This window comes from Marmota flaviventris, chromosome 1, assembly GCF_047511675.1.
Source record: "Marmota flaviventris isolate mMarFla1 chromosome 1, mMarFla1.hap1, whole genome shotgun sequence".
Classification (NCBI taxonomy): Eukaryota; Metazoa; Chordata; class Mammalia; order Rodentia; family Sciuridae; genus Marmota; species Marmota flaviventris.
The window spans coordinates 117,994,983-118,018,756 of record NC_092498.1 but is presented as its reverse complement, the minus strand read 5'-3'; the positions used below and the strand labels follow the sequence as shown (position 1 = coordinate 118,018,756).

The 23,774-nt window shown below is 50.4% G+C and overlaps 1 protein-coding gene across 1 annotated transcript; it reads left to right on the top strand.

The window, feature by feature from the left end:
• Positions 1-979: 979 nt before the first annotated feature.
• Lif (LIF interleukin 6 family cytokine) lies at positions 980-4,032 on the top strand. The gene is made up of 3 exons (XM_027953475.2): positions 980-998; positions 2,699-2,877; positions 3,622-4,032. The coding sequence occupies exons 1-3, from the start codon at positions 980-982 to the stop codon at positions 4,030-4,032; spliced, it is 609 nt and encodes a 202-aa protein (XP_027809276.1).
• The last annotated feature ends 19,742 nt before the right edge of the window (positions 4,033-23,774 follow it).

Below are 23,774 nucleotides of genomic sequence, written 5' to 3'. Positions count from 1 at the left end.
TCTCGGTTTCTCCAGCCATTCCTCAGAATCCTGGGGAGGAAGCCAGAGTCTGATTTTGCCAAACTGTCCTTGGTCTCTGCTTCAGGTGTCCCTTTCAGAATAGAAATGCTGAACCACTTTCCCTGAAGCTTCTCTCCAAACTGTCCCCAAATAACCAAGTCACAGCCACCCCCACCCCCACCCCAGTGTCTTCCTAGCTGGTTCCCCAGCATCACGGGTACCAGTAGTCAGCAGAGAAGGCATTACTGATGACCATCAGGGGGCCTGTCCCTTGGGACCCTGGGCAATATGTTCCCTTTGAGCTCCTCTTTGCCCAGTGGCAATGGGCAGGTTGGAGAAGGTCACGGTATAGGTGGCTTCCAGCACTCACATTTCCGCCTTATACTGTCTAAAGTCCAAGCCCGGCCCCAGCCCCTCTTCCTGGAACCTCCTTCACCGCCAAGTCCCAGCCTGCCTCTTCCCACTTCCCCCCAGAGCCCCCAGACCAGGGGCCACAGGTGCCAGCCGCAATCTGCTAGTCCAGTTTCTTGACACCTCCCCAAACCCAGGTGAGTCGGGGGTTTTCTGGGGGTGCCCATTGCCTGGGGACCACCACTGACTCGACTTGGGGGCACCCTCCTCACCAGGCCCACCTTCAAACAAGGCCCAGGGCAAACCACTCAGGAAAACCACAGGGCGTTTTGTCGACGACTTCATTATAATTTTATCAATCAAATTCTTAGAAGAGGGAAAAAAATCTGTCCTCCCCTCTCCCCCCACTCGTCCCCCCCCTTCACTCTCACTTTTCTTCCATTCATAATTTCCTATGATGCACCTCAAACAACTTCCTGGACTGGGGATACCGGCTAAATATAGCTGTTTCTCTGTCTTACAACACAGGCTCCAGTATATAAATCAGGCAAATTCCCCATTTGAGCATGAACCTTTGAAAACGGCCGGCATCTAAGGTTCCTCCAAGGCCCCTGGAGTCCAGCCCATAATGAAGGTCTTGGCCGCAGGTAAATCCACCCGCCCCATGCGGGCTTCCGCGTCCCGCTGAGGGCGCGGCGGCAACTTTGGGACTCTTGGCGAGCACCAGCGGGACACCCGCCCGCCACAGACACTCGGACACTTGGGGCGCCCGCGCAGCCGGTCCGGCCCGCCGGAGGCGCTGGGTGGCGGCCGGGAGCAGCGTAGCACATGGTCCGGGCACCGCACTCCCTGCCCACCCGGGCCAGCAGGTTGGCAGCAAGCGAGGGGGCCAGCCGCAGCCTTCCTCCTCCGCCTCCTCCTCCTTGCTCCTCCACTCTCCCGCGCTGCTTTTCCTTCTCTGCTTTCTCCCGGATTCACCCTCCCTCTTTCTTTTTCTTTCTTTCTTTCCGCTTTCTCTTTTCCAACCGCGTCCCGGGCTGCACCCTGGGAGGGGCTCAGGCGGCCGAGCAGCTTGCAAACTCCGGCCCGGGACAGGAGCAGGTGCCGCCTCCATCTACTAGTGCCTGGAAAGCCTGTGGTCTGCACTAGGTGAGATAGGGGTGTGGAGCCCCCGAGCCTTAGTACTGCCTGGGGATGCTGGGAGGAACTGGGGACCCAGGAGAAGTGAACTTGAGGTTCCACGGTCCCTCTTGTCCCTGCAAAGGGAATCCGGGCAGGAGGTTGGCTGACCTCAGCCCCTACCACCCTCAGGTGCCTTATGCTGGGTCCTGGAACGGCAGGTCTGAGGGTTCCTGAGGGTGAAGCCGGGGCAGGCGCCCGGGGGGGGGGGAGGGGTGATCCGGGACAGGCCCGGACAGCTCCCAGATCTCCTGGCACCTTTCGCTTTCCTTCCTCCCCGCCCACCCCGCTGCCTGCGACCTTTTCCCTTTTCTCTTTCCTGGTTGCACCATTTCCTTTCCCTCCCCAAGCCAGGTGAGGGGATGTGGTCTTTGCCCTAACCCAGGGCCAGGTGCAAGGGACGCGGACTCAAGGGGACAGTGTGATGAGTGGAGGAGTTATAGGGGGTGGGGTGCATTATGGCTTGGGGATGGAGAGTGGGAACCTGCAGGGTGGAGCCGAGGGTCTCCCAGAGGGGAGTGGCTACAATAGGGAAATACCGAGATGGAGGAAATGAGGGGATGGATGATAGCAGAATTAGGCGCCAATTGGTTCAGGGAGCCAGAATCAAGCTGCAAGTTTGAGAAGATCAACAAAAGTCCCCAGGGATTCCAGTTTGGAAGTTTTGGGCTGCAGCGGGCTGGTGAGCATGAAGGAATACTAGGAATCTGGATCATTCTGAGAGGTGGAATGATAGAGGCCTCCTTGCACCTGCTGGGCCTGGGAAGTGATGACTCCCAGCCAGAGGAGCAGAAGGCCTGGTGTCTTTGCTGTCTTGAAGGAGGTGGGCCAGATGTTGAGTGTCCCCTGCACCCAGCTTCCAGCTGCTGTGAGTAGCTTCTGTCTTGCCTCCCTGCTCCTTCACTCAACCCAGGGAATGTGATGCTTGGTGTGCATCAGTGAGTGGGACACTTCTTCCCTCCACAAACACTTGGAAACCCAGGGTGAGATAAGAAAGCTGAGAGATGCTGAGGTAGCCATCTGAAAACGGGGAACAGAGAAACAGATGCAGTAACACAGTGAAAAGTAGAAATGGTTGAGCCTTTGCCCAAACTCCATCTAATGTGCCACGAACCCCAAACTACCTTTCTCTCCCTTCTGTTCATCACAACCTTTTGTCTGTTACCAGGAGTCATACCCCTGCTACTGGTTCTGCACTGGAAACACGGGGCAGGGAGCCCCCTTCCCATCACCCCCATCAATGCCACCTGTGCCACACGTCACCCATGTCACAGCAACCTCATGAATCAGATCAGGAACCAACTGTTGCAGCTTAATGGCAGTGCCAATGCCCTCTTTATTCTCTATGTAAGTTACCCCTCCCCCACAACCCCCAGGATACAAAGGAAGAAGAAAGGGCGGAGAAAGAGGGGTTTGCAAATATCTGTGGAGGTTGTTCTGACCTGGGGTGGAGGGAACCTTTTTGTAGTTAGAGGGAGTCAAGGGGAAAGGACTTGGTTAAACCATGCCCAGGCTCCCTCTGCTTCCTTCCCGGCCCCCAGACTAGGCTCTGAGACTGGAAGTTGCTTTCCCAAGGTGGCAAGTTAGTGAGGGACAGAACTGGGGTGAGAAGATGGGGGCCTGGCACTTCTGATCTCTGCCACATGGAGCAAGAGGCCAATGAAGAGAGATTGAGAGGGATAAGGCAGTGAATGGACAGGGAGGTACCATTGAGAAAGGGAGCTGTGTGTAACTGGAGAGATACCAGGAAGAGGGCGAGGGGAGTGGGTGAAAGTGCAAGTGTGTGTGGTGTACCAGCAGAGGTGACACTGATGAGATGCCGCATTTTCCTTTCTGTCTCCATGCGGTTATGGTGATGGTGATGACAACTGCCTGTATGATCTAGTCTTTGACCGTTAGCAAGTGCATTCACACTTATGAGTACTTCTAGCTCTCATGACAGTTCTAGATGCTGACAAGACAAGGAATTGGGTCCCCATGCCATAGGTGGGGAAACTGCAGCTTAAAAGTTTGTCCCAAGGGTTGGTGGCAGGGCTGGATCATCAACCCTTGACTCCCACATCACCTTTCCTCTGCTCTTCTACTTCTCAGTACACAGCCCAAGGGGAGCCATTTCCCAACAACCTGGACAAGTTGTGTGCTCCCAACGTGACGGACTTCCCACCCTTCCACGCCAATGGCACAGAGAAGGCCAAGCTGGTGGAGCTGTACCGCATCATTGCATACCTTGGCACTTCCCTGGGCAACATCACCCGGGACCAGAAACTCCTGAACCCCAACGCTTTCAGTCTCCATAGCAAGCTCAATGCTACAGCAGATGTCATGCGGGGTCTCCTTAGCAACGTGCTATGTCGCCTGTGCAACAAGTACCATGTGGCCCATGTGGACGTGACCTATGGCCCTGATACCTCGGGGAAGGATGTCTTCCAGAAGAAGAAGCTTGGTTGTCAGCTCCTGGGGAAGTATAAGCAGGTCATCGGAGTGGTGGCCCAGGCCTTCTAGATAGGAGGTTTCATGAAGTGTGCCATGAACTGAAGGGGTCTCGGGAGCAGGATCCAGATGTGGGGGGCTCTCAAAGTGTGGCTGAGGCCTGGGGCATCATTAAACCCAAAATGGGGGCTGCTGGCAGCCCAATTGGGTGGGCTGTGATGGGGCAGCACAGAGTCAAAACCTCCACAGGCAGCCTCTATTCAAAGCCCACCAGAGGACATGCCCCTTCCTCTGGGAGATGGCATCCAGGACTGGAGAAGTGTGGGCAGGATTTCTGCCCTCATTTGTCCCTCCATCCCTTGCTCACATTATACAGTGAGGAGTCTGGGGAGTTGTTCGGCTCTCTGGTAGAATGACCACCATCTGTGCCTTTGTGGCCCCTTTGGTAGCCTTTGGAAAGCTTGGTTTCCAAAACTTGGGTGGGCCAGAGGGGCTCTAAAAGGACTCCTTGTACCCTAGAAGTAGATGGAAGATAGAGAAGGGGCTCTGGGGTGGGAGGCTGTCTTCTCCTGAGTATGGTTGGAGAGCTCAGGCCTAGGGATTGTTGGGTGGAAGGTTCCAGAAGGTCGCTGGTGTTCAGTGTCTTGGGATGACAGTGAGGTCAACGTCAGGCCCAGGAAGGAAGAGGCTGAAAGGAGGAGAGGTCCCAGAAGTCTTAATGGCTTTTCTTCCTCTCCTCTGCATTATTTTCCCACTGTCTGGTGTGGCCAGGATCTGGAGGCTAGACCTGAAGGTGGGGGGTGTGGAGGTGGGCAGAGGCGGGGCAGGTTGTGAAGTTAGGTGAGGAGGTTCAGAGGTGATCCAGAGTCTTCCTTCTGGGGAAGAGTCTGTAAGGGAGGGAACAGGTAGCTCAAGAGTAGCAGCTCACACCCGAGGTCCTTCGGGGCCCTGTGAGGTCACACAAAGGTACTTGAGGGGGACCAGAGGCCGACTCAGGTCCCTAGAGCAAGGGGCAGCAGAACTTGAGGTCAGGGTCTCAGGGATGCCTGAGATCCAAGAATGCTGTGTGTCTGACTCAGCTTGATTACCTATTTATTATGATATCCTATTTATGTTAACTTATTGGTGCTTTAAACGGCAAAGTCAATTCCCTTTCCTTGCTCCTTACCCAGCAGAAATAACATGATGGTTCCTTCCACGGGAGCCAGGGCTTAGGCTTCACTTAGCAGAGCCAGGTCTAGAAGCTGACGATGTTACAGTGGAATAAGCCTTATGGGTGAAGCTTAGAGGAGGGTCAGGATCTGAGAGAACTGGCCAGCTCTCTCACCCCACTGTGACTCCCTTTGGGGGTGGGTGTCAGGGTCCAGGTGGCAGAGCCTGGGCCAATTTGTGGAGTGGCCTGGTGCTTTTTCTTTTCTTGGCTCCAGGGGCTTCTGCATACTGTGCTCTGGCACCCCCTGGAATCGTGCTGCAAGGGGTACCATTCATGGTTGAAATGTGTGACCCTGAGGCAGTAGACATGGCAGCCCTATTTCCTGACCCATTGCTGATTCCGTGTCCTCATCAATGAACAGTTGAGGGATCCTAGAGCGATCCTGACCCAGCACCCAGCATGCTTCCACACAGTGGGAAACTCCTCGGGTGGCCTGAACACCCACAGAGGGCGTGCGGAGGAAGCTGGGGCAGTGCAGGGATTGTGCAGCTGCCCTGAGCTCCAGAGACCGGGGAAGCCAGGCCCAAGATGCCTGGGACACAGACCAGGAAGCTGTGGTCCCTGGTACCCCGCCTCCCTCCCACTCCCACCCATGTCTGGGCTCCCAGGCAGGGAACCCGATCTGATCTCTTCCTTTGTGCTGGGGCCAGGCAAGCTGAGAAACGCCCTCGGGTCTGGGAGCAGGGGAGGGAAAGAGGCAGCCAAGCTGGGCAGCTGTTGAGAGCAGCCTTCTGGCTGCTTCTCAAACCCCTAGCCGGCGGTGATCCTAGCAGTTCAGCCACGGGATTACGGTACTGATGATGGTATTTCACATCACTTTGCACCTTTCTCTGTTGTTCTCTAAGCACTTTACCCAGATGGCAGGTGGGCAGGCAGCAGGCAGGCCCTGAAGCCTGGGGTGGGAAAGTCTAGGAGTCATCCATCTCAATGGCTAGACTAAGATGTGTCGGTGTGTGGCCAATGACACCATAGCAGCTGCATCTTTTCCTATCTGTTTATATGTGGGTCACACCCTTGTCCAGGATCACAGCCTGCTACCCTCCTATCTGTCTGCTCCATCGGGGTCAGGACTGGCTGCATTTCTCCAAGTTGAGCTGCAAGAAAGACAACTTGTCTGAAAGCCAGAACGGATGATTCTGTAGCTGGGAGCCTGGGGCTGGCCGGATCTTGCTATCATCTCATCTCCCTGTGGACATGGATTCCCTGGGCTGGGCCCACCTGGCAGCCTCTGAGGTCTCAGGAACCAAGAGAATCTCCTCCTTCCTGCCCGCTCAGTCCCTTGGCTCCATGATGCGCTCTGTCTAGCCCGGACTCTGCCCTGCAGGCCTGGTTTTCAGTGCTCTTTCTAGATCTAACTCCAGAAGGTTGGCACCCACTTTGCACAGCATCACTGAATTGTGGAGCATTTGTGTGAAAAAGCTTTGGGGACAGGAAATTGTGCATTTTGGCATTTCTCATCTGCAGGTGTTGACCACCAGCTGGCATGATGGGTTGGATGCCTGGGCCAGAGGAGGAGAGATGGGTCATCTGTAGAGGACAGGGTAGGAGAGTCATTTTGCATTTTATGAAGAGAGATGTATTACAAACCTTATTTATTATTTAAAAATTTAAACCAAGACAGCACTGCTAGTTTACTTGTCTCTTCTCCTTATCCTCCTCATCCTCCTCCTTGACCGAAGCAGTCCAGCTCTGCTTTGCTGGCTCTCCAGAGCAGACATTGCATTTGAGATCGGAGTCCCAGAATCCAGCACGGTAGCAGCGAGGTAGCAATTTCCTTCCAACGGTACAGATATTCCTATGTTAAAATAATCTCTACCCCCGCCCCCCAATCCTGGTACCTGGGCTTCATCTCTCATGCATTGCTAGCTCAGTGGGCCCACCATGGGGCCTCAGATGTTTCCCTCCTTCCTTTCTATTGGAAAGGACTTGGCCTTGGGCGACAAATTCCTCTTTGATGAATGTACCCTGTGGGAATGTTTCATACTGACAGATTATTTTTATTTATTCAATGTCATATTTAAAATATTTATTTTTTATACTGAAGGAATACTTTTTTTTTTTTAAGAAAAAAGAGAAATGAATAAAGAATCTGTTCTTGGCAAACCCTCTGGAGTGTATTGATGTGGGGAGACAGGGCTAGAGGGGCGGGGATGGACCCTGTTCTGGTGGCCCATTAGGGTGGGACTTGGCTATACTAAAGATGGGAGGGTTGGAAAAGTTTTATGTGGGGGTACCTTCACTGGGTAAGAGTGCTGGCAAGGGCAGGGGTGGGTAAGTGGAATTTTGGCCTCAGCAGAATAAGGTAGATTGTGTCCAGATCATGAGGGGCCACCAAAGATGGGGTTGCATTGATTGTATGTGGGAAAGTGTGTTATTTGGCCATTCACTAAACTCTCACAGAAACCTCGTTGATTGCTTCCCATCCAACAGAGGAGGAAACTGAGACTCAGAGAGGAGAAAATACACGCCCAAGGCCATCTGAAATGTTCAGGGCCACTTAGGGACACACTTTATTTCCAAACCTCATGTTCCTTCCCCTACATAGAACTGCAGGGACTTTGAAGGCACCCCCACTACCCAGATATCTGTTGTCCAGGAGTGGGCAAATGACCATCCACTGGACATAATGGGCACAGACCTGAATGACTTCAGAGTGGGAAGGAGAAGGGTCCTATGGGGATCACACAGAACATGGGGGCCAGAGTCTGGGATGACCCGTTTGCCTTGATGATTTTTCTGGTCTGGTTTCTCTGGTTTCACCTTGTGCCTCACACTTGGGGACCCCCTTCCACAGCAACCTTCTTCCCAGCTTCCTGGGACCCCTTCCTTAGCAAAACTTTCAAGGTTCAAACTGGGTAGGTATAAACACAGGGGCCCGGTGTAGCACTAGATATCTCTTCAGCTTCTCTCTGGGATTTGGGTCTGGGCTCCTTTAGGTGAGATTCATTCTGGAGATCTGGGTAGGACTTCTGAGTCACCTACTTGTTCACACATGAATGTTTATAAGTGTCAGTCATTGCTTTCTGGAAGTTCACAGGCTAGTGGGGACAATAACCCCCTCTGGGAAGCTGTGGGTGATGGAAGAGCCCTTAAGAGGCAGTGAGGTCAAGGAGAGATTACTCACTCTTGGGGTCAGCAGTGGGGTTGGGCTGAGGTCTTCTCCGCTCTTTGTACAATGAAGAGACTTGTCCACAACATGGAACAACATTGGCCTTGCCTGGGAGTAGATTAGAACTGCAGATTCTTAACCTCACCCTTAATCCCAGACCTGCTGAATTGGAATCCAGCCTTAAGTAGGGTACCAAGCAATTTGTGTGCACAGTGAAGTCAAGAGAGGCCACCTAGCCCTTTCGTCTCTTGCTCTTTCTAAGGCCACTATACCAAGCAAAAATTGCCCAGGGCTGAGCAGCCAACAGCCAGGGAAGGAGAGGCTGAGGACCCCACAGCTGTGTCCAGATCTTTCCCTGGAAGGCAGACCCCGTTCTCCTTTCCCTCCAGTTGACTGAGTCTTTCAGGCAGGCCACCACTGCCAGCATCCTCCCAGCCTGCCCAGGGCTAGGAACGCCCTTTTCCATAGCTCAGGGGAGACCTGGTTGAAGCTTTTCAACAGAAATCTTTACTAGGAAACTAGAGGAAAACAAAACAAATGCCAACACACAGAAAGGGAGGGAATTACAAGGATGTCTTGGGCCTAACTGGCAGCCTGTGGGGCTGTCTGGGCAGCTTAGGCCCTTGGTTCCTTCCCTGCCTCAGCCTCTGGAATTCTCCACCAGGGAAAGGGCCCTTCCCTGACCAGATAGAACAAAGAACTGTTAATTGGTTGTTGGGTCACCCTCCAATTGAGAGGGGAAACAAGCACCGGGTGGGAGGAAGGGAGGTGGCCTGGTCTGCTGGGAAGAGCAAACTGGGGTCCTGTTCTGGCTGCCACACACAGATCTGTCCCTCTTTGTGAGCTCAGCTCTCTTATCTGTGAACTTGCAAGAACAATCAGTGGTGAATGCTACCCTATCTCCTTTACAACACTGCCAGAGGGAGCCGGGGAACCAGGAGATAGAAGAGCTTTGTGAATTTTGTGCAGACTATCTATCCAAGGGTGGAGAAGCAAAGCAGAATGAATCTCAGAGACCTAGTGTCCTCTTTGCCGGGTGATGGGGATCACTCTCCCCCAGTGAATGCAGAAGGGAGGATTCAGACAGTTCTGAGTCCAAGGCCATGACCTGGCTGATGGGGATGGGGCAAACAGGGTGGACAAGCACTCCAGCTGATTGCTCCCCTGATGGTAACCTGAGTCCCAGGCCCACATGACATGCGGATAGAGAGGCCTCATGACTTCAGGAATGTACTGGAGCCTTCAGGGCATCCCCGATTTAGAGCTGAGTCTGTGCCTGTCCTGATTCTCAGGAATTCAACAAGACACAGAAACCCCACCTCATCCCATCCTAAGAGGATAATTGCCACACCTATCTTGAGGGACATACAAGCTTGTGGGCTCAGTGAGGTCCTGCACTTTACAGTTTACAAAGTATTTTCTTACCCATTGTTAGATCCTCCCAAGCACTCTGTGAGGAGAGGTGCGGGTTACTCTTTCCATTTTAGAGATGAAGCAACTGAGACCTGGGGGATGGCAAAGGAACAATTGATGGGATAAACAATACGCGTAGTGTCTAGGAAGGCTTGTTCCTGGTGGGGAGATAACAAGGACTTTAAAGAATGTGACTTTGAAGGGAACAGAGAAGGGAAACTCACCACTTCCCATGTCTTCAATCTTTAGGTGACCTTGTTTGTAAAGTAAGAGAATGCCCTCACAAAGCATCCAAAGAAACCCATCTGCACAGTGGGTACGATGCAGCCCTTGGTTGTATCCCAGCCTTGGACCACATGAGTAATGGGATGTTGAATCCCTCTCTATTGAGTTCCCTAAGTTCTTTCTTGGGATTGGTAAACAGTGTGCTGGAGCTTTTGCAGCCCTGGGATTGAACAACTATCCTGATGTGATTCAACTTACAAAATACTGAGGTTTTTTTTTTTTTTTTGTTGTTGTTAGATTTCTTTTTTCTTGCAGTGCTGGGTATTGAACCCAGGGCCTTGTGCATTTTAGGCAAGCACTCTATCATTGAGCTATACCCCTAGCTATGGGATGCTCTTGATGTTTGAGTTTACCATCTGTCCATGCTGTGGGGTCAAGACTTTAAAGGGCCTTTCTGTGCCAGGCTTTATATCCAAGGGTCTCAAGTGTTCGTTGTAGAAGAAAGAGAATCTCTCAGATATTTCCTAAATTTGAAGATGATAAGAAGAGGAATTTACTTATTACACCAAACAACCATGTTTTCAGCAATAAATATGAACATCATATTTATTAGGAACCATGATGTGTTTATTTCCTGACCTGGAGTCCTCTTTGTTCTTGACAACACCTACAGCAGCTTACAACAGAAGGTACATAATAAAAATACTGATATAATAGATAGAGAATCAGTACCAGAGGAGATATAAACAGAGTGAGAAAACTGAGACGACAGAGAAAATAAATGTTTCAGATCACAAGGGGCCACGTAATTACCATGGCTGAACTTAAAAGTTGGCTCTGAGATTCCTGGCAGCTAAAGGAAAAAGGGAAATGTGATCTTGTTATGTGATTCTCATAATTAGAAAGGAGGAGACTCTGAAGTCTGGGACTGGGACTAGGTTCCAAAGGGAATTTCTCCTTGCAAACCCACACAGTGGATAGCAGGCAACATGAAGGGCCCCACCTTTCTTGGTGCAAATTTCTGGGGGGGGGAAGGGCTGTTTTTCTGTAGCAGTCTTTAAAAGCTGAAATCCAACATTAATGCAACCCACTTAAGGGGATTCTACAAAGAACCAGGCTGACCCAGGTATAAATTGGGGCTTCGGCCCTAAGTGTGGATTTTGAGTCTCAAAGTAGGGGTAAGGGCTAAATATACCTCAGAAGTTTTCCCCTGTTCCAAAGGTTGCAAGAATCTTTTTATTGATCTATGCAATACCTATAAAATGGACATCAAATGACTTCCTCTCTCCTAGAAGATTCTGTGAAGGCCAGAGGGAGGATGCCAGGTGGTCCTGAGGATGCTGTGAGGAAGTGGGCATAACTGGGGCAGGGATTTGGGGGTCGGTGGCCTTGAGACTCTGCCTCCATCTCACTCTCAGGCCACTTGAGTCTTCTAGGACCCAGACGGAAAGTCTTTGACCAGTCTTTGACTTAGGCATCCAAGACACTTCCGGTGCTTCCTCCTGCCCTAGCAGACAGTCCAGCTTGAATCTGTCCCTTTGACTTAGGGGAAGCACCACCCCACTTTGGCCTCACTTCAGGGGCTAAATATTTCAATTATGAGGACGTGGTTAAGCCCTGCCCACTCCAGCCAGCCTCAGTGACGGGGGCGGGGTGTGTGTGAAGAGAGGGTGTTGGGTGGGGTGAGGGGTGGGATGCAGAGGGGAGCCGCAGACAGGCAATGGATGGGGGACCCAGCAGGGGTTGACAGAGCCAACGGCCCTTCTGCTTGGCTGAAAGCAAAACCACCAAGTGAGAGGAAAATATGTGTGAGGCATTTTTGTAATTCCTGGTGGCTTGGTCCAGCTCCTGCCCAGACGGTCAATGAATCAAAGCCGGGAAGGGCTCTACCTGTCAGCAGCCTCACTCCTGGCCCTTTCCTCATTGCCGTATGCTAGAACCGTCCCAGTTCCCCAGAAGGACCGTTGTTTGTCCTTCCCAGATGAGAGCATGTCACAGGCAAGGGCCAGACGTGGGCAGCCCACGGGTCCCAAATTCTCAGTATCTACCTCTGCCTGCTCCTCTCATTCCATCTCCCTGTGCAGTGTCGCTTGCATCCCTGTTGGAGTGGTTTAAATGCCTGTCCCCTAACCACCCCCACAAAAAGGATATGGCTGAGTTCTCATCCCCGGAACCTGTGAATGTGACCTTATTTGGAAAGTGAATCTTTGCAGATGTCATTAGGTTAAGAATCTCATAGTGACATCATCTTGGATTATTTGGGTAAATCTTAAATCCAAGGACAAGTGTCCTTCTAAGAAATGCTCTGAGGAAAGAAGAGGAGAAGGCCATGTGAGGACAGAGGCAGAGGCCCGGGCAATGAAGCCACAAGCCGAACAACTCTGGGGGCCACCAGAAACTGGAGGAGGCAAGGAAGGATTCCCTCCCAGAGTCTTTGGGAAAAGTGTGATCCTGCCAGCACCTTGAATTTGACTTACAAGTGGTGGGAGAATAGATTTCAGTTGTCATAAGCCGTCCAGTGTGGAAATGTGTTGTGGTAGCCCTAGGACACTGCTCTGGTTTGGATAAGTGTCTCCAAAGACCCATATGTTAAGTAAAGGCTTAATCCCCAGCCCTTGGCATTATTAGGATGTACTTTTAAGAGGTGGGACCTTAGTGGGAGGTCTTAGGTATTGGGGTGTGCCTTTGAAGGGTATAATGGGACTCCATCCCCTCCCTATCTCTCTTTTCATTTCCAGGCTGCCATGAGGTGAGCAGCTTGCTCTACCTCATGCTCCTGCCATGACGTGCTGCCTTGCCACAGGCCAAGAAGCAAGAGGGCCAGATGAACATGGACTGAAACCTCCAGATCTGTCATCCAAATTCATTCTCTCTCTCTTTCTTCTCTCTCTCTCTCTTTCTTGGGGGATTGAATCCAGGGATACTTTTCCAATGAGCTACATCCCCAGCTCTTTTTAGTTTTTGAGACAGGGTCTTGCTAAATTGCTGAGATTGGTCTTGAACTTGCAATCCTCCTGCCTCAGCCTCCTAAATTATTCTGATTACAGGTGTGTATCACTGCACCTGGCAGACCTTTCTCTTTTTAAAGTTGATGATCTCAGGTATTGTGTTACAGTAATAGAAAGTGAACTAACAAAGACACTGATACAGCCCCTCAGACCTTTCCAGTGCCTACTCTGGCCATCTGAATCAAGTTTAAATCAGATTCCCTGTGTCCTAAAGTCCTCTGCTCCTGCAGTTCTGTCATTCCTCTCTTGTACTCACTTCAAAAGACTCCAGAATTCCCATACAAGCTGACAACAGGGTAAGGCCAATTCTATCTCATGGACCATGATCCAATTCCCAACTTCAAGGCCTACTTCATATGTGTATAATTTGGGCAACTACACAGTATCTTCATGCAGCAGGTCCTGAGCTTGTTTAATGGTTTACTGTTGCTATCTTTAAATTCTCTTTGTGTGTGTGTGTGTGTGTGTGTGTGTGTGTGTGTGTGTGTTGTACTGGGGATTGAGCCCAGGGTGCTTTATTACTGAGAACATTCCCAGCTCTTTTTATTTTTTATTTTGAGATAGAGTCTAGATAAGTTGCACATGCTGCCCTCAAACTTGCAATCTTCCTGTCTTAGCCTCCTCAGGGACTGGGATTGCAGGTGTGTACCTGTGCCTGACTTGAAATTCATAATTGTTTTTGAATAAAGGGGCTGGTGTTTCATTTGCAAATCATTTAGCTTGTCCTGGCCAACTTAACTTTCTGTGCTTGCCTTCTAGTGCCTGCTTCCCTCTGGTCATCACAATGGCTTAGAGACCTTTTCGTGTTTTTGGTACCATGGATTGAACCCAGGGGTGCTTAACCACTGAGCCACATCCCCAGCTGTTTTTTTTTTTTTTGAGATAGGTTCTCACTAAGTTTCTTACAGTCTTGCTAAATTGCCGAGGCTGACTTCGAACCTGTGACCCTCCTGTCTCAGCCTCCCAAGCCACTGGGATTACAGGTATGCACCATCACACCTGGCTAGGAGACCTGTTAATTGACATCCTTTTATCTTTTTGACAAATTTGCTCTTGTTCTTCCCATCATCTACAATTTCAGTTCTCCTCTGCTATGTAAGAAATTTTTTTGGGTCCTTCAAGGCCCTGCTCAGATGTTATCATGTCCCTGAAATGTTGCTCTTTGACTCTTTCAGGTTGAATTCTCCCAAGTCCATTGTAGCTCTAGTCATGGTTTTTTTTTCAGGGTTCTAATATTCACTAAGTTCTTCTATCATATGACCACATCTCACAAGGACCTACTGTTTATTGAGCACCTGCATACACAGAGCATGTTGTAGGTAATTTGCACAGGTAGTAGTAATAGTAGCTTCCATTTATTAAAAGTCTGTGCCAGGTACTTAAGTGTGTTATGCTATGTAAAATGAGTAGCTCCCAGACTGTCACATCCACACCCTGGAAGCTTAGAGATACAGAATCTTGGTCCTACCTCAAACCAGCCCAATTGGAGTCTGCATTTCAATATGGTTCTCAGGGGACTGTGTTCACTCCAATCTGTCAAGAGCGGATGCACAACACTTAGTGTAGGGCTCTGACACCACTGGATTTGAATCTGGGCTTTGCCATTTCCAGCTGTGAGAGCTTGGGCACGTTTCATAAATTTTCTGTGCCTCAGTTTCCCTCCTATGGCCACTAAGAGAAGTAGATGTGATGAGGCCTGCCACCTAGGGTAAGTGGGCCAGGTGGTGTCTGAATGTCTCTGTCCCATCTGCCTCCTCCTATCCACACAGGCCATCCATCCTTGATTCATTTCTAGAGCTCTCATGAGCCCCCGTGTAACTCTAGGGTAACCCCTCCGAGGAGAAACCACAGCTCTCCTCTAGGCAGCAGAGGAGGTATTGGGGTGTGTGTAGGGCTTTCTGTCCTCTAGTCCAGCCTACCGAATGCTCTGTTGGCCTCCCTTCCCCCACTGCCCTGGGGGAGGTCCCACTTCCCAGCAGCAGGGAAGCCCTGAGGGAGGCTCTGGAAGAGGGGGAGATGGCATGAGGTCAGCCCCACGTCAGCCCCTCTCCTTTTCCCCCCCCCCGCCATGGCTGGGAAGAGGCTGCTGAGTGGGTGCCAGCCACAGTGGAGGTCTGTCCCCTGCTCTGGGGCCAGACCACAGGCAGCCGTGCTGGGCTGCAGCCAGGCTGGGGGGGAGGTGTTCTCAACCCCCAAGCTCCTCTCTGTCTGGCCCTCAGGACCCCTCCCCGAACCCAGATCAGAGCAGTTCGTCCAAGCAGGTGAGGTCATTGTCTCCACCAGACCAGCCTGACGCAGAGAAGGCAGCCACCCACGTGGCAGCATGCAGGCACCCCCATGCCCCCTCTCCAAGCCATCTCCCCTGACAGCAGCCCTGGCCTCCAGCTCTCTCCACTTTGTTCCCTCCAAGGGCCCTTCAGGAATCTACCTCGAACACCTGCTGGGGCTACAGAGCTGGGCGGGCTGAGAGAGAAACACACAAGGACAGATTCTAGGACCAGCCTCCAGAGTCTGCGTAGGTTCACAGAGACAGGCCCCAGAGCAAACCTGGGGGTGACTTGGCCTCTGGAGGCGAGGCTGAACGCAGGTTCCCCCATGTGTCCCTCAAGTGGGTTCAAACCTCAGGCAATCAAATTGGTAATTCTCGGCTTGAGACAATTTTGGCAACATTTGGTGATGGCTGGAGTTGCCACACACAGTGGATGGGTGTTTCTGGCATCTAGTGGATAGAGGCCATGGATTTGCTAAATGTGCCACGATTCATGGAACATGCTACAGTGTCTCCACCAACCAAGAATCATCCAGTGCAACCTGCCCATGTTGCCCCAGCTGAGCAACTTTGGTGGAAATGAATCCATTCACCAACACTCCATCTCTCAACATCGAATCTGCTTCCAGATGATGGTGACATCTGAGACAAGATTCAGCCTCTTGAAATGAACTGCTATGATCTGGCTTCTCTACTTCAGATCCAGTTTGTGAGTACGTGTGCATGAGCACACACTCTCGCACATTCACATACACTCACACAGTAACCTGAGAAGTCAACAACAATGCAAGTTCACACACAGAAGCCTGAGGTGACCCCGGGAAAGTTGAAGGCACAGGGAGCTAGGAGGACTTTCACCTGGTCCCAGGCAGGTCTCACTTATTGCTGTGCATTCCAGACCCCTCTCATTTGACCTCCCTAAGGCTTGTTTTTTACATCATAAAATAAGTTCAGTTTAAGAGAGTACAGGCTTCAGAGCTTGACTGTCCTGAGGTGGGATCTCAGCTCTGTCCCTGTCCAGGTCCCTGTCCTGGGAACCAGGGCATTTCTTCTGTGAGTCATTTTCTTATTTGTAAAATGGGACACCATGTTCATCTCATAGGATTGTTGGAAAGACAAATGAAATAAGACATGGGAAGCACTGGAACTAGTGTTACCTGTGTAGTAGGCATCCTGTGATGGTCTTTCCTATCTTTTTGAGATCCAATTCAATCCAGAATTTATGCCAAGGGGTCAGCAAACTGCTCCACCAGCCTGGGGTTGTAGATAAAACACACAAGACCACCAAAATTATAACTTAACAACTGTCTGTACTGACTTCAGTTTTTTTCAATCTGGCCCACTGCTTGTTTTTTTTTGTGAATAAAACTTTATTGGAACACACCCATGACCCTTTATTTCCATATTGTCTCTGGCTGTTTTTGTACTATAACAGAATTGAGTCATTGTAACTCAGTGCAGTTCATGAAGCCTAAGATAGTTAGTGTCTGATTCTCAGAAAAGAAGTTTTGTTGGGCCTGGGTCTGTGTGTCTAGAAATAATTGTTTGAGGGTGGTGGGGTGTGTGACTAGAGCCCATGCAATAACTATCCCTGCCTTGGACAGTGGAGAGAGGACAAACATGTACAGGAGAGTGGGTGCTCTTGGTCACCCTGGTGACACAGCCTGGAAGAAATTAGAAAAAGTCCAGATCAATGATGGGGAGGGACTTGGGTTCTAAAGCAGACCCTTTGCTGACATTCAAATGACCTTGGCAAAGTCTTTTCCCCTCTCTGAGCCCCAGTTCTTACATCCTTCATTGGTTCAAGAATATTTACAAAATGTTTACCACAGGTGGCATGCTGGAAGAACAGAGGGCTCTGCTGTTATGGAGCTTCAATTCAAGTTGGTTGAAAGATGAGGAACAGGTTTATTAACATACAAGATGGTGTCACTAGTGACAGAATGCCCTGGAAGGAAAACAAGGATGATGTAGCAGAGTCTGGGGAGAAACTGAGTTTGCTGAGTGGTTGGGGAAGGAACATCGATCTGAGCAGAGACCCGATGGAAGAGGAGAAGGAGCCTCAGTTTCCCTATCTGCTGTCTCCTTGGCTCTGTCAGGGCAGCGTAGGGGAGGAACTGACTGGGGGTGGCCATGAGGCTGTGTGTCTCCTCCATCCGTTTGGCAAAGACCCACTAAGACTAGTGCCTTTCGTCTTACTCTCTTTCTGGAGAGGAGTGGCAGCTGGCCATCAGGGCTGCCCCCTGGTAGGAGGTGAGGGTGGGGAAGCGAGGAGGAAGGGCCTAATCCTGCCGACTACCTCTCTTCCTGTTTTTGTGGAGAGAGTGTCCTGCCCTGAGTCCACAGCTGGCAGGACGGGTGTGACCCCAGCGGGAGAGCTGTGCCTCGTGGGCTTCCTGTTGAGCACAGTACAGACCCTCTGGACCAGAAGCTCACCCTCAACCTTATGGGACAACTTCATGGTGACTCCCTCCATGCCCCCAGATCCAGGTGTCATTGGAGGTAGGTGACAAGACCTAAACCTGTCCGCTTGTGGGTAATGGTGTGGCAATGGTCAAGTTATGCTCCCTGAGCCCCCCTTGAATCAGCCCACTGGCATGATTTTAAGCCTCTTGTTGCTCTTCCACACAGGACATCCTGGCTCTGAACACTTGCCTTGAAACTGGTTTCTGTCTGGATTTATCTGGTGAACAAATTGCCAAGGATGATGACATAAGGCCGGGTCAGGGTGCTGGTGGCTCAGTAGAGACACACTGGGTCACACACACATTAACATTTTTGTTGGGGCCTTCAGTGCCCAAAGGCAGGTGAGTGACTAATGGTGGAATTTTGGCACATGGCAAGTTGGTGGGGGGTAAGGCCCAGGTATATAAAAATATTGTCCCTTACAGGAGAACAGGGCTTTAAAATTTATTACATAAAACTCACCTCACAGGCATTCTCATTTAGTTAATTTATTTAATTCCATAATCACTCTATTGGAGAGGTGGTTCTCATTTTGGGCTTTCATTCATGTATTCATTGGGTGCCTGGCCCTATGCCAGGCACTAGAGCCCTAGGGTAGAAGCACAAGGTCCCTCTTACAGTGAGGCCATGTGGTCACTGCAATACAGCTGTTGAGTGGGAGAAAGGAGGAAATAGAGGCCCAGAGAAGTGGTGGGCATGCCATCTCACCCCTGGTCTGGTACTCCTTCTTCTTTCACCTGCATTGTCCAAAGTGGGTTCCACAGCTCTTCATTCACAAGGAAATTCATCAGTGTTCAAAAAAAAAAAACAAGGACTTTGTATCAGAAAATGTTTGGGAAACACCAGATTCAACAAAAGTTAGAAAATGTCTTTTTTTTGAGAACTTCTCAGAGCCTTTAGGACAGTCAAGGGTGACGGACTGTGGCATATGTCTGTGGGCTCTTCTCCAGTGGCTCTTCCAAGACTATATTCTTTGGATACATCCTGGGAAACATAGACCTGACCACTTCCTTTAAGGTCCTGTTAGCATCTTTCCCAATGACCCTGACCTGACCAGCCCACAGGAAGGATGGCATCACACTTAAATCTGGCGGCAGAATTTTTCTCTCTATGTCCCCAGACTTTCAGCTGTGACCTAGGATTTTTGAACAGCAGGGGAGAAGGTAGGGAGCCCATCAGGCTCTGTTCCTCCTGCCCCAAGTTGCAGCTTCACCCCCCACCTGCCAAGCAGGAGACTGGAACCCAACTCGCTGCAGAGACACCCCGACCCCACACCCTTTGGCCTCACCAGGCCAGGCCCAGGATCCAAGTCAAAGCCAGGGCCAGAGTAATCTTTCTAAACCCCAAACTGATGGAGGTAGCTTCTGCTTCAACTTTTGGTGGCTTCTCAGAATCCTCTAAGACAAAGCCTCAGCTTGTGCTCTGCCCACCCCTCAGCTTCATTCCCCACGGCAGGCGGTCCCCAGGACACACCATGCTCATTCCTCCTTCTTTCCCTCCTGCCTCTGGGTATCCAGTTCATTTCCTGAGCGTCCTTCCCAGGTTTATTTTCTGTGGATGGTTTTATTCCTCCTTAGGAGTGGTTCACCTCAGGCCTCTTCCCTGCTCAAATTCCCCCTGTACTCCCAGGTTGGTCTCTACTCCCCTATCTATGATGGTGAACGCGTCTTTCTCCCCAGCCAGATCAGCTCCTGCTCTATCCCACCAGGGCCTCAGAGACACACTGAGGAATACCGCCTAGTGCAGTCACTGCTAATATTCCCAAATATGTCCTGTCCACTGTGTCAGGACTATGCTGGACACCAGGAGGCATATGGATTCCCAGGGGAGAACATGAGCCGCAAATGGGCTCTGTGCTCTTGGGCAAGTTTCTGGACCTCTCTGTTTCTCTCTTCCTGCTCTACAGAGTGGGGATCCTCTGAGTGGACAGATATACACCACAGAACAAGATCCAACTTGTACTATGCAAAGTGTGTGTTGTTTTGCTGTGATGATAGTGGTGGCTTCAGTACCGGGATCCTATGACACCTGGGGACTCCAGAGTCACTGAGTGGTTGCCTCAGGCAAGAGCCTTTCTCCACCTGTGTCCTAATCCCAGAACCTGAGAATGTGACTGTATTTGGCAAAATGTTCTTCACAGATTCAGTTCAGTTAAGGATCTCTAGGTGAGATTTTCCTGGATTATCCAAGTGGGCCCTAAACCCAACAACAGAAAGGCAGAGGGTGATTTGTGACACACAGAGGAGGAGGCCACGTGGAGACAGAGGTGGAGAAGCGGTGATGCAGCTGTGAGCTAAGGCATGACTGGAGCTACCTTCTAGAAGCCACCTGCAAGGGGCATGGAAGGTTTCCTACTACAGCCTTCAGACAGGTGTGGCCCTGCTGACACCTTGATTCAGACTTCTGGCCTCCAGAATCGTGAGTGAATAAACATCTGTGCATCTGTGTGTGTGTGTGTGTGTGTTTTCATACTGGAGATTGAACCCAGGGGTGCTTAACTACTGAGCCACATCCCCAGCCCTTTTTATTTTTTATTTTGAGAAAGGGTCTCTCTAAGTCACTCAGGGCCTTGCTTAGTTGTTGAGGCTGGCCTCAAACTTGCAATCTTCTTGCCTCAGCCTCCTGAGCTGTTAGGATCACAGGCATGTGCCACCACTTGTGGTTTTAAGCTATTTAATTTGTGGTAATTTATTATGGAAGCCACAGGGAACTAATTCAATTCATAAAGGGCTCTCCCAGCTCCAACAAGAACTAACTCACAGATACTAGCAATGTTCTCCAGGGGCAGGCCCACGGTCCCTCAAAGCCTGGGAATCTGACTCTGGAAGAAGCTTTAGTCCCTTTCTGAGATACTGATTCTGGTACACCTACCTTTCCTTTCTCAGCATCTCTTAATGCCCAACCACTATCCAAAGCAGTTACAAATGGAGGAATCCCTCAAGATGTCTCTTCTCCTTATCACAGACTGTTCCCTCTGTGAAAATGCTGTTCCTTGCTCCATCTCCCATCTGTCACTTGACTACTCAGATTGGTTCAAACATCCCTTCTCAGCAAAACCTTCTCCATCTGCTCCCCCACCAGTAACTCTTGACCTTTTGTCCCAGGCAACATGTCTTTATTGATCACTAAGAGAATCTAACTCAATCTGAATTCAGAGCAATCATACAACCCATGCAAATTCACAGGATCCTGATCAGATACTCCCAACTTCCAGGACAGGAAAAACCAAGCCCAAATTTGCTCCCGTCACCCAGTGGATGGCGTGGGAGGCCCCTGATAGTGGAGCTGAGAACTCTAAATTTGGCCATTGGTACTCCACCTCCCCAGTCCTCAGTTTCTTAGGAAAAAAAAAAAAAAAAGGAAATGAATGTATGACAAGATTTAAAAGGATGAGAAAATGCTTTTCAGAGCTCCAGTCTCTTGACAGCTGTTCTCTGGGGACTGTGGCTGCTGCTGTCAGGCCAGGACCAAATCTGGGGCATCACTACTCTGGGCTTCGTCATTCCAAAACAGCAGGGCCTGCCCGGGTGTGCTGGATCCCTGGCCTGTAACCCTTTCTGGGGTAATGAGTTCCATAAGTTTATCTTTGCTGGGTACTGTGAATTCCTGTTTATCCTGGGATCCAGAGAAATAAACAGACTACTCAGATGACCAGAATTTTCCATCTCAGCATGTTTAACAATAACCCAAGACAACGATCATCCCAGGTCTTTCAAGAGGGGGCCTTTGAGTCACCCAATGCCCATCCTGATAGGTAGGGGTACATGTTATCGTTAGGTGGGGACAGTAATTGAATTGCAACTTAAAGGGTTTAAGAGAAACTCTGTGAGTTCTAAGCTGGGCTATGGGGAGACTCAGGAGACTGGCAGATGACCCAGGGCCACTTTGGGTTTCTTCTAAGAAGTGGGGGATTCTTTTGCTACAGACAAAATAAAAATACCCACAAAAGTCTGGAAACCACCCATTAGTTCAACTCTTCTTCACTTTACCCTGAAGACAACCCTGTGAAGGGAGGAGGCCCTCCTGACGTCCTGTACTGTGATTTCCACTTAATCAGAGTGCTCCGTTAACTGGAACACCCTCCCCTGACCATTGCTGGCTGGGACTCGACTGGGCTTCCCCCATTTATCCCGAAGTGCCCTCCTTCCAGCTTTGAAGAAAAGGACTGCTTGGGTGCCTGGGTTTGGGTGAACAAGGCTGTGGTCACCTAGCTATCCAGGTCATTTCCTCCTCCAGGGGAAGGTTCTACCCACACCTCCCACCCCTTGTCCTTCCTGTGCAGTAGTCTGTTTGGACACTGGCTGGCACAGAGAAATGGGGGAGCATGCCAGGCAGCAGTCTGCTTCCTGAGGGGGTGCTTGGGGGATACGTGGGCTGCCAGGGGACTGTGGTTACATTCTGACCACAGAGGCAGGTGGCTGCAGCTGACAGGGACGGGTTCACTGATGTAGTTGAGCTGACGTTTCTGCCTTGGTCCCCTGTACACATGGATTGAGTCCCTAACATGTGAAGACCCAGAGTGGAACAAGACCCAGGTGGCTCTCCAGGAGCCTGCCATCTAGTGGGAAGAAACACACAGAGGCTAACAGGGGAGCATTGGTGCCAGAATATAATGCAGGACGAACAGGACGAACTGCCGGGAGAGGGATGCTTCATCTGGGATGTAAGTGGGGGCTGGAGGAAGCCCTGTTGAGGAGTCGTGGAGAGAAGCAAATAGAGGGACCAGCCACTGTAGTTACAACATTAAATGAGACGATGCATACAAGACTCAGCATTGTGCAGGCCGGGTGGGGCTCAAAATATGACAGTGATTCTGATGTTTCCACTTGTGTGCAGTGAGGGCATCACAGGGGCTCAGGGGATCCCAACAGTCATCTAAGCCAGTAGCTCTCAATCAGGGATGATTAGACCTCAGGGTACACTTGGCCATATCTGAGAACATTTTTGATGGTCAGAGCTATGGGTGCTGGTGGCATATAGTAGGTATAGGGCAAGGATGCTGTTGATCATTCCACCGTGCAAAAAAAAGTCCCCACCTCAAAGAGTACTGGTGATAGCTGGATAAGGTGGCACACACCTGTAATCCCAGTGACTCGGGAGGCTGAAGCAGGAGGATGGCAAATTGGAGGCCAGCCTCAGCATCTTAGAAAGACTTTGTCTCAAAACAAAAAATAAAAAGGGCTGGGGATGTAGCTCAGTGGTAGAGTGCCCCTGGGTTCAATCACCTGTATCTCCAAAACAAACAAATGTACTTGTGTACGTACTCTCATGCGTGCATACACATACACGTGCGCATACACACACACACACACACACAGAAATGCCAATCATCAATCATGCTGAGGCTGAGAAGCTCAGCTGTAGGCTAACCTCTCTCATAGAATTTGCTTCCCTCTGTATTTCCTCTACCAACTGAACATCAGACATTTGAGTAACTCCAGGGATGGGGAGCTCATTATTTGTGATTTTATCTATCTCTATCTCTATCTCTCTATATTTTTGTCTATGGTTCCTGGCTTGTAACTCTGACCTACCTTGTGTGATAGTAGGCCATAAGACACTCCTTATTCCAGAGGGGGTCCTGCCCCATTCCCTGCAGGGAAGGATGATGCATAAAGAAGGCAAGAAGAATCTGCAGAGAGAAGGCTTGCTGAGTTTCTTCACTCAGTCTTTTAGCAATCATGCCTGTGCAGAATCTCTCCATAAACCCAGAAAGAATGGATTCAGGGAGCTTGCAGATAGCTGAGCCCGAATGAGGCAGAAACTGAATGAGGCTAATTTTAGTTAGTCTCAAGGGCAGGTTGAGGACAAATGCCTTTGGAGGCCATAGGATCACGGAGAAGGGATGTCACCACCTTGTGAGAATCATCCTGAATGCATGGAACTGACTACGGTTGGAACAGGCTGCCTGAGGGACAGTCTGAGGATGGAGAGGAAAAACGGGCTCCAACTCAGTCAGACTGTTTCTCCTACTATACACTCACAACATGGAGGTTACTAGAAGGTGGTGCTCCCAAAGACAGTGCGGAAGGTCTGCACCCCTTCCCACATCCCTCGCCCTGGGCACATCTTCCTCTGTATCCTTTGTAACATCCTTTACAATATAAGTAA